Below are 11844 nucleotides of genomic sequence, written 5' to 3'. Positions count from 1 at the left end.
CAGTGTGGGGTCGGGCATTGTCCTGATTCACGCATTGTTTCGATTCACTAAATCCGGTCTTTTTTACTTCAAAGCTTGGTTCAAACTCTCTAATTGCTGACAGTAGACTTAAGCATTGTTTGCCTAGTTATGGTCTTTAATGGGACTGAATTATTATTATGATTAGGTTTTGATAAGTATCACCATTTTAAGTATTTATACTCTGCTGTAATTAATAAATCAAGTCGTAACTAAACGAACCCTTCGTATCCATCACTGTACACACACACACACCACACACACACACACACACACACACACACACACACACACGCCACACAGAGATATCTTCACTACATCAAGCGTTACCATCACAACAAACGCACCAACAACACTGCCACAGCCAACAACAATATCGAACACATCCCGTCGAATGTGCATTTGGGTATCCAACGTGTTCAGGGAAGTGTGACTTTGCTTTTGCGTGTGAAACATCCAGTTTAGTTCCGTGTAGGTGTAGGCATAACATCATTAATGACCAGTGTTGCTCTCACCGCGTATGTTATTGACCATTATATCGATATCTGCAGATACTGGTGACAGTAGCGAGCAGTGCTGCTATCAGTGAACAGTTCGAAAACCTTCGCTCCGGTTTCACTCCTAGAGACAGTGATGATATTGTCATTTGTAGGAACTCTGGATTGATATCTAGAGACAGAGCCGACCTCTGTGGTAATTCTGGAAGCAGTAGATAATATTCTTTCTACTATAAACACAGGATCTGAAATTTTGCAGGAAAGGGCTAGTTGATCATATGAACCCCACTGCTCAGCTACTACTTGTTTTATTGAGCCTGAAAGGAAAAAAAGGATAAGTCGGCCTCTGTATCATTTGAATGCAGTGAACAATATTGGTATTCGTAAGGGTCCTGACTTGACATCTACGGACAGTGGTGACATCTGTGGTAATTCTGAAAGGGCATTTGTAGAATCCTTGAATTTGTGGACATTATATTCATAGTTCATTAGAGGACATTACTGGACGGTCATAGTGGACAGACCTGACAACGTCTCTCGTTGCCCACGAATAGCAAAATCACTGCCTCTACCCACAACAAAGGTAAGAATACATTTGTGCGTGTGTGTGTGTGTGTGTGTGTGTGTGTGAGAGAGAGAGAGAGAGAGAGCGAGACACAGAGCCTCTGTGCGTGTGTGTATGCATGTGCGCGAGCGCATGAGTTTGTTAGATTTAGGATTATGGTACGTGGTGTGGCGGTTAACGTCTCGAGCTCACTCACGCGCAAAAGATTGTGACTTCTGAATCGGGTGGTGCATTGAACCCTTCGGCAAGATACTTCAATTTTCTCCACTCTATTGAAAATAAGTACAACTGTTAGCTGGAGGAGGTTCCACTTTAATGCTTGGCAACCTGAATAAGCTCCGGCCTGGAGGCTCGAGTCAGACTTTATGATGTGTTTGTCTGGAGAAGCGAGCGACGATATTTCTTGCTGTTTAACACTTGGTCAGTAGCGATTAAGCAGATCTAAGATCAAAGCCGTTTCGACCGTGGCCATCACACCATATATTAAAAAATACGCTTGCTTTGAATGCATTATCATGTTGTTGTTTTCGTTTGTTTGTTGTTGTTAGCGTCATCATTTTGCGCCAGATCGGGCCTGATCGAACGGTTCTTCAGTCAAAGATATTCCAGCCGTGACCATCCCATTTTTTAATTCAGATATTCTCTATTAGCTTTTTCTCCTTTCATTTCTCCTGACAAATATATCTCTTGCACTTCATCTCTTCCTTTATATCGTCCCTTCTCTGTATTACTATCTATTTCTAGCTATCTCGTACCTATTCTCTTCCCCTCTCTATTCTATGCTCTCCTCTACTTCTCTCCTTATACCATCGTCGATTTCTCTCAATTTCTCCCCATTTCTATCTCTCTATCAATTACTCTTCTTTCTCTTTCTCTTTACCTCTCCCACTTTTGAATTTTTATCTTCCTCTCCTTCTCTCTCTAAATTTTCTCCCTCATCTTCTAACATAAACACACACGCTCACACACACATACACACGCGCACACACATATTTATCAACGCAGTCCTCTTCTGATTCTAGAGCCAAGATGTTCCAGTTTCCTTCTACCATTCCAACCGTGACCACAGTGCTGCTATTAACCCTTACTACAATTCTGACCGTTACCTCAAACCAGCAATTTTATACAGGCAGCTACAGATCTTTGGCTCCTGGGTATTCCTACCGTTACCTTCAGGAACCTCCGACAGAACAATTCTTCTCCACTCGATGTCTACTGAAATGTGCCGCGATTTCTCTAAGCAGCCAATCGGAATTCTTCACTTACAACAATGTCAGCCATGTTTGTAAGAATTACTCACCGAAAAATATCATGACAGTTGTCAGCACGAATGACAGCAACGAGATGTCCTTCTACCGAAGTAAGTGAATTATTATTATTATTTTATTATTATTATTATATTATTATTATTCATCATCATCATATCTCATCATCATCATCATCATCATCATCTCTCATCATCATCATTATTATTATTATTATTCTTATTATTATTATATTATTATTATTATTATTCATCATCATCATCTCATCATCATCATCATTATACTATTATTATTATATTATTATTATTATTATTATTATTATTATTATTATTATATTATCATCATCATCATCATCATCATCATCATTATTATACTATTATTTTATTATTATATTATTATTATTATTATTATTATCATCTCATCATATCATCATCATCATATCATATTATTATTATTACTATTATATTATTATATTATTATTATTATCATCATCATCATCATCATTCATTATTATTATTATATTATTATTATTGTTGTTGTTGTTGTTGTTGTTGTTGTTGTTGTTGTTGTTGTTATTATTATTATTATGTTTGACTTTTGCTTTGTACTTGTACATATTGGCTCCATGTCTCATCCAGAGACCTCAAGCAACAAGTTAGAAGTTCGTGTAGGCGTTATGCCTAAGCTGTCATATATTTGGTTTTGTACATAGTGTTGTTCTAGAGAATGTTTAAGAAACGATAAGAAAATTATGTTTGTTTTAACATTTGAGATTGCTTAGACAGTATTTTATGTAGGATATGGGCTGTTCTCATAAGCACTATCTTTTGAATTTCTGCCATTTTGGGTTTCTTGGTATCTGAACTAGATAGAAATCAGCCCCTTTCGCTATCATTCCCAGGGCACCTATGACAACAGGTATTGTTTTAGTCTTGAGGTTCCACATTTTGCCAATTTCTATTTCAAGATCTTTATACTTGCTCAGTTTTTGGTAGGTCTTGACAGATACATTTATATCCACTGGGACAGTCATATCAATGAGGAGGCCTGCTTTTTGTCTGAAGTCTTTCAATATAATATCTGGCCTATTCGCATCTATCTTTCTGTCAGTTTGTATGGTGAAGTCCCAGAGGAGTGAGATATGATCATTTTCAAGTACTGGAGGTGGTTTGTATTCCCACCAGTTTTTATAATGGGACAAGTCCAAGCTTTTGCAAATTACCCAGTGAATATATTGTGCGGCTCTATGTTGCCTGTTGAGATACTCTGTAGGCGCAAGAAGACTGCACTTTGAGACAAAATTAGAGACAGGATTGTTAGACGCCGGGCGAAATGCTTAGCGGTATTTTGTCTGCCGTTACGTTCTGAGTTCAAATTCCACCGAGGTCGACTTTGCCTTTCATCCTTTCGGGGTCGATAAATTAAGTACTAGTTACGCACTGGGGTTGATGTAATCGACTTAATCCGTTTTTCTGTCCTTGTTTGTCCCCTCTATGTTTAGCCCATTGTGGGTAATAAAGAAACAGGTATTTTGTCTGCCGCTACGTTCTGAATTCAAATTCCGCCGAGGTCGACTTTGCCTTTCATCCTTTTAAGGGAGGCGAGCTGGCAGAAACGTTAGCACGCCGGGCGAAATGCTTAGCGGTATTTCGTCTGCCACCTGTTCTGAGTTCAAATTCCGCTGCGGTCGACTTTGCCTTTCATCCTTTCGGGGTCGATTAAATAATTACAAGTTACGCACTGGGGTCGATATATTCGACTTAATCCGTTTGTCTGTCCTTGTTTGTCCTGTCTGTGTTTAGCCCCTTGTGGGCAGTAAAGAACTAGGAAATAGGTATTTCGCTCGTCGCTACGTTCTGAGTTCAAATTGCGTCGAGGTGGACTTTACCTTTCATCCTTTCGGGGTCGATTAAATAAGTACCAGTTACGCACTGGGGCCGATGTAAACGACTCATCCCTTTCCCCCAAATTCCTGCCATTGGGACAAAATTTGAAGTCATCCTTATTATTTATTTTTATCACAGGTTTTGTTGGAATCCCTGGAGTCTTGCATGCGTAGCGAGCAGGCTACCTGCTGCCTACGCTACCATGTTATCAGTCCTTTTCAACTAATACTTTCCTGATTATTCTGGTCGTGTCAAGGAGTTCTACTAAGCACTCTGTTCTAATTTCCATTATATTCATGTGGATGATGGCCTCCATGCATCATTAGACGCTTCCTTGTCTTCCTGTCCAACTCTTATCTCTCCTCCTCTGTTCAGTGAAGGATCCCAGCGCCATACCGAACTACTGCGGCTGCGCGTAAGTTCATGGCCGAAATTATGTTTTAGGTATTCAGCTTTGAAACCAATATTACTACTGCTACTACTACTACTACTACTACTACTACTACTACTACTACTACTACTACTACTACTACTACTACTACTACTGCTGCTACTTCCATTATACTTATTTCAGACAGCCAATGGATTAAAACATATGCCCTATCAATGAGAGCTGGTTCGAAAGTTTATAATTCATTCATGAATATAGGAAATACTTCAACCTGGAATGTGGACAAATGCAATGGTACCTTCTGTCCCAACTTCTTCCGACATCCCATCCTTGATTTCTGGGAATATCTTCCAATTGATGAGGTACGTAGCTATATGCATACACATACACTAATATACATATAATAATAGTAATAATGATTAACAGATATTTAGATCAATTCAATTGTTTGTTACATTTTTGACCTGTAAAAATTATATTTGAGGAAGGCGAAACAGTGTTGAATAGAATTCTATCCGCGGCAAACCGCAGTAATAAGAAAAATTTATTATAGACAAAAGAAACTCCTTTTGGGGTTTGATGAGTAAATGGGAAACAAAATCGATGAAATCAGCTTACGATACATGACTGGTAAAAGTTTTATTGAGCTCAGCAGAAAGTAAAGCATGTGGACCTCGGTGGTACTTGGATTCAAAGCAGAATTACTTTGTCATTCTTCTTGTGAGATGGCAAGATTGAGTAACAAACAAAACTTTATGGGAACAGACGAACCAGGAACCTGTCAGAGCCCAGATCAGGAGCAGCCATGTATCATGGCTAGTTCAAAATTTAAATCTATATCGTCACTGTATTTACTGCGGAGATGTTTTAACCATATTGCGCATGGAATTGAACGACGGGCATTTTGAACTAGTCATGATGCATACGTGCATATATATGTATACTAGCAGTATCGCCCGGCGTTGCTCAGGTTTGTAAGGGAAATAACTATAAAGCATTTTTAGAGAGTTATAGCCAAAAAATAGCAAAAAAATGGAAAAAAATTATGGTAAATTTTTTTTTTAGTTAAAAAAGGTGGAGTTGCGTCCCCTAGACAGTTTGTGGTTCGTGTTTCTGATTCTCGACCCCATGTCGAATTTATCGATTTTTTTCAGAACTGGGGGAACTTTTCAAAATTTTCGCTGCGTTAGTTTTGAATTATGACATTGGGCTATGTGTGTGTCAAGTTTCATCAGAATCGGTTGAAATCCGTGGTCAGGGTGAGGGTACAATCAAACAGACACACAGAAACACGCACAGACAAACTGCCGTTTATATAGAGAGAGATATATTATTTGATTCATTTAGAGACGGCCAGACAGCGGTTAGGCCAATGACGAATAAAAGTCATTAATTTCGTGTGTTAAGCAAATTTGTTGCAGTCAAAGGAATGATGAAGAAAAATGAGAATGGATATTAGTCTAACAGCCAATGAAATATATGTTAAAATATCTCGATCTATCTAAATTCATCCACTTATTTTTCATCATGAGTGTGTGTAAATGTATGTTGTAAATGTTCATTTCTTTTGCAGGTGAAACTGGTGCTCTACGAAAACCAAACAGATGTGGTAACTATGATATTTGATGGAATAAATACAACCCTTAAAACCTGGTTCTCTCAGGAAAATTTGAAAAGTTCACCATGGGACGATCTAGCTTCTGCCACAAAATTGCTTTTCTCAATGGAAATAACTAAGTATGTTTACTCTTTTACTCTTTTACTTGTTTCAGACGTTTGACTGCGGCCATGCTGGAGCACCGCCTTTAGTCGAGCAAATCGACCCCGGGACTTATTCTTTGTAAGCCCAGTACTTATTCTATCGGTCTCTTTTGCCGAACCGCTAATTAACGGGGACGTAAACACACCAGCATCAGTTGTCAAGCAATGCTAGGGGGACAAACACATACACACATACATATATATATATATATATATATATATATATATATACATATATACGACAGGCTTCTTTCAGTTTTCGTTTACCAAATCCACTCACAAGGCATTGGTCGGCCCGGAGCTACAGCAGAAGACACTTGCCCAAGATGCCACGCAATGGGACTGAACCCGGAACCATGTGGTTGGTTAGCAAGCTACTTACGACACAGCCACTCCTGCGCCTATCTTTTTTCTTATTTTCTTTCGATTCGTTATGTAAAGAAATATAATATTAAGAAACACTTTTCGTAGGCTACAGATATGTAGTTTAACCTATACGTTTAAACGTGATAGTTTCTGGAGACAAACAACGTAGGCCCAGGCTTTCAACAGTATATCTTCATTTGTTATGATATACAGAATGCAAATTTGAACTAGTTCTGCTGCCGTCTGTAAAGATGAAATATATCCAGACTTCTGGCTAACTACAGCACCGCTGATTCGCTTATCACTATTTCTCTATATCAAAAGAGGCGAAATTTGTCTTGAACTGCGGATGCCAACGACTACTTACTACTGGTGTTTTTGAACACATAAGAAATACGGATTTAGCAATTTCGCCGCCATTGCTAGTGGCTGTTTCTCTATTATTCGTACAGTTCTGTATTTTTAACACTATACATCTAAATGAAATACTTTCCGGGAGGAGTAGAGCAGTTTTCTGGCTTTCACGTTTTAAAGTGATAAACACGAAAATATTCATTCACCTTACAATATTGACTTGTGTCTCCTTTACTCCTTTACTTGTTTCAGTCATTTGACTGCGGCCATGCTGGAGCACCGCCTTTTAGTCGAGCAAATCGACCCCGGGACTTATTCTTTGTAAGCCCAGTACTTATTCTATCGGTCTCTTTTGCTGAACCGCTAAGTGACGGGGACGTAAACACACCAGCATCGGTCGTCAAGCAATGCTAGGGGGACAAACACAGACACACAAACACACACACATATATATATATATATATATATATATACATATATACGACAGGCTTCTTTCAGTTTCCGTCTACCAAATCCACTCACAAGGCATTGGTCGGCCCGGGGCTATAGCAGAAGGCACTTGCCCAAGACGCCACGCAGTGGGACTGAACCCGGAACCATGTGGTTGGTTAGCAAGCTACTTACCACACATCCACTCCTGCGCCTGTGTCTGTTCGTTTTGAATATAATTATATTCCATTATATTATTTCTCCTGAGCAGAATTTATTCCATGTTTACTTGGCGCCTTGGTAAGATGTTTACCGTGGGAAAATATCATCCCTTATTTGTTTGTGGCCCTTTGTGGAAATTTTTTCTCAGGTGTACGACTCGTGTGTAGTTTCGAATTTGTTGGCGAATTTACATTGGCGTATTTCTACGCGCTTGTGAATTTGTGTGTGTGCATGTGTGTGTGTGCGTATGAGTGTGCGTGTGTATGTATATCTATGTTTGTGAGTGTATGGGAGAGAGAGAGAGAGAGAGAGAGAGAGAGAGAGAGAAAATGTATGTGTGTGTGAGTGTATGTAAGATAGATCTCGTTGGTAAGAGAATCTATAGATGGCTGATGTGAATATGTGTACGTTATACAGAGTGCGGCAGAAATATTTTAATACAGACTGCTATAGACAGCTATGTATCATATAGAGAGTGCGGCAGAAATACGTCCCACATTTGAAAGGTTGACAAAAGGAAAAAGAAACAACATTTATGAAAAATTAATTTTACTGTTGTTTAAACAAAGGGTTACAGTTTTTGTTCATTAGCTAAATGAAAAAATCATTGGCACTTGCATCAGTTTATTAGCAACACATAGGTGAAAGTTCAAAATGTGGGAGGTATTTCTACCGCACCCTGCAAAACGTATACATATTCACGACAGGACAGTTACTGCAATATTTGTCCCGAGATAACACCTCTTGCTCTCACTGGCCGTTGATGGGACGAAATTTCGTGTCTCTTCGGTATTTATTTTGTTCGTAACACAGCAAATCCATAGGAGATATTATTTAAGGAAAAATACTATAATAATTTGAGGCGTATGGCTTAGTGGTTAGGGTGTCAGCACCATGATCGTAAGATTGTGGTTTCGATTCCTGGACCGGGCGACGCGTTGTGTTCTTGAGCAAAACACTTCATTTCACTTTGCTCCAGTCCACGCTGCGATGGACTGGCGTCCCGTCCAGCTGGGGAACATACACCATTGAACTCGGGAAACCGGGCCCATGAGCTTGGTTAGGCTTTAAAAAGGGCGCATTTATTTGTTTACTATAATAATTAGTCTATCAACAATGTGAATATACATTAAGTATGATACACTGAAGGCTATTTTGAACACTGACCGATTTAATTGTGTAAAGCGGACATATTGATATATATTTCATAAATGTTTAGATTTTCGTTTCTGAAACCCAACCAACTTTTGTTAACTTCACAGAGGAAAACGTAGTTTCTATATAAATAAAAACCTCAAATGTACAAAAGCAAGCGGCTGGTTGGCTATCGATGAGGTTCCGCCATCATGTCGGTTTGGTTACAAAGATCATTCTCCTTCAATCCGTTATTCTGACACAAAAATGAAAGTCGTATGGAACCACGGTAAGTGATGTTTTCTCTTTTGTGTGTGTATGTGTGTGCGTGCGTGCGTACATGTATGTTTGTGCGTTTGTGTGTGTGTGAGTTTTGTGTGTGTGTGTGTGTGAGTTTTGTGTGTGTGTGTGTGTGTGTGTGTGTGTGAGTTTTGTGAGTGTGTGTGTGTGTCTTACTGTGAGTAGTAATAGTAGAAGTTTTTTTTTGTACTTATTGTTCAGCAACCAATCAGGCTTGATTGAGCTGATTTATGAATAAAAGCGTTCTGACCGAAAATCGACTGCTATTTCTAGTAATTCGAGTGACCACGTGTAAAGCCCTCCCACGATATATTTGAATGTCTTTTGTTGTTGATGTTGTTATTTGCTACTTGCAGGTTATGCATTAGCAGACTCCATGGCCATATTCATCCGCCTGAGGCAGCAGAACTAACCCAGCACATGATAACCATTGATACTATTGATGTTGTTAACGTCCATCCAATCCTGTTGACCACCACTGGTGATCCACATAAGTCACGTTTTACCTTTTAATAAAGAATCCATATAAATATTGTATCCAACATCGGTCTTTGAAGTTGTGATTCTCTTTCTCTGTTTTCAGAGACAGAGCTGTTGTTGTTGTTGTTGTTGTTGTTCCATTTCGTGTGTGTGTGTGTGTGTGTGTTTGTTTGTTTGTTTGTCTGTGTGCGTGCTTGAATGCGTGTGTGTAGATATCTGAGATTCTGTCTGTGTTGTGGGGAAAAAAAAACTGTTTAGCAAATCAAGGAGACCAGAACACTCATACTAATTGTAGAAGGGGAAGTGAAAAAATAGCCGCCGTTTGGTCAAAACATTCTTAAGGTTGGTCTCACTACCCTTCAACGGTCACACGTTAAAGAGTGGTATTCTTGCGATTACCTGACCGACGTTTCACCTTCGAGCGCTCCACTTTTCTTTCTTGTGTCACAGAGTAAACACGGCCGCTCTACTGACAGTGTGCGTCAAGGAAGAACAGCAGTTAGTGATCAGATTTCTCTGGTCTGAATGTGTCAGAGGCTTAAATTCATCGCAGGCTTTCAGTACTATACTGGAACGGAGCTCTACTGTGTAGAAGTGTGTTTCAGTGAAACAGGAAGTTTTAAATCTCTGAACAAGCTTGAAGTGGATCAAGAAGTTTTAAAATGGCCGAACAAGCGCGAAATATGAGAACGGAGCAAGAGGTTCATCAACGTCTGTCATTACGAGAAGATTTAACAAGTTCGAAGCTGTGGCAAACGGACGATTGACTGTCGATTGGGTGGCATAGTTTCTGCAAATTATCCGTGGCTCAGCGTACGAAATCATCCACGAAAAAAGCTTAACTTCTGTAAAATCTGTGTGTAATGGGCGCCTATAAAGATTATGGAAGCGCATAAGGTAAATCGTGTGGAGAACCGTCAGAGCGTATTTGACAGCTACAAGGATTAAAGCAAAGCTTTTATGGAGATAACAGTCACAAGAGATGAGACCTGCGTCCATCACTTTGAGCCAGAATTGAAAAGACAGAATGGAATCATCCGGAATCGATAGCGAAAAAGTAATTGAAGACTCAACCTTCTACAAAAAAAGTGATGCTAACCGTATTTGGGGATGCAAACGGGCCTATACTTGAATATTGCCTGGAAAAGGGGTCTATTGTCACTAGTGTAGGCTACCTTGAAATGCTAGCCAACAAACTGAAACCAGCAATTCGCACCAAACGTTAGGGTCTTTTATTAAAGTATGAATTATTGTTGCACGATAATGCACGCTCAACATTCGGTCAGCCACGCTGTTGAGACCATGGAGTCAGCAAAATTGTGGGCCACTGGAAGAAGCACATGGAAAGTCAAGAAGAATATGGCGAAAAATGAAATAGATATTCACACACATCTTTTGTGTTACTAAATTACAAAATTGCGCGAAAATTTCTGCTTTCAATAACGTATCACACAATGCAGTGAGCGGCTGTCTGAAGACTGAAACCAGTAAAATGTGAAGGGGAAGACCATGAAGATTTTATATTTACTCTAACAGGTCCCAGCTATGCTAGGGGTACCACCCTTCGTGTGATGTGCTTTTATTTTACACTAAATTCCAAGCTTTCATCTCCGGCATTGTGTCTGGTGAAGTGACGAGTTAGACGGAGTTGCTCATCTTTGTGATCACTGCTGTCATTGGTTCATCTGGTACATCAGATCAAAATTTCACAAATATACCTTGCAGATCCCTGAAATGCTTCGGTAGAGTGTTGAAAGGATGTAGGCCTTTGAAATCCTACAGCGCTATGTCCTTACACTAGATGGATAGGAAGGGATATTTGGAATCATACAATGATGTCCAGTTCGATAGGTGTAATAGATTGCAATACCAAATGAAGAAAACGGCCTTCCAAGAACACACACACACACAAATACACACACACACACACACACACACACACACACACACACACACACACATATGTATATATATATATATATATATACTCTCTCATGCACCAAATGGCAATTGCTAAAAAGCATTCGTGAACTAAAATCATGTAGCAACATCAAATGGCGGTGCCCCAGCATGGCCACAGCTCGTGAGCTGAAACTAGATAAAAAATCCAAAATATATATATGTATATATAAATATATATATATACATATACAAATACATATATATATTATATATA

General features: G+C 39.3%; 1 protein-coding gene across 1 annotated transcript; it reads left to right on the top strand.

Annotated features, from left to right (window-relative positions):
• The first annotated feature begins 1005 nt into the window (after positions 1 to 1005).
• On the top strand, positions 1006 to 9707 carry LOC118761735. Its single transcript, XM_036499879.1, has 6 exons — positions 1006 to 1098; positions 2103 to 2440; positions 4806 to 4984; positions 6196 to 6359; positions 9017 to 9177; positions 9545 to 9707. Exons 2-6 carry the CDS (start codon positions 2110 to 2112, stop codon positions 9598 to 9600), a joined length of 891 nt encoding a protein of 296 aa, XP_036355772.1. The 5' UTR covers positions 1006 to 1098; positions 2103 to 2109; the 3' UTR covers positions 9601 to 9707.
• The last annotated feature ends 2137 nt before the right edge of the window (positions 9708 to 11844 follow it).

The sequence above is a fragment of the Octopus sinensis genome, unplaced genomic scaffold (assembly GCF_006345805.1).
Source record: "Octopus sinensis unplaced genomic scaffold, ASM634580v1 Contig16912, whole genome shotgun sequence".
Taxonomy (NCBI): domain Eukaryota; kingdom Metazoa; phylum Mollusca; class Cephalopoda; order Octopoda; family Octopodidae; genus Octopus; species Octopus sinensis.
Note: the sequence above shows the minus strand (reverse complement) of the source record. Positions and strands in the feature narration are given on the sequence as shown.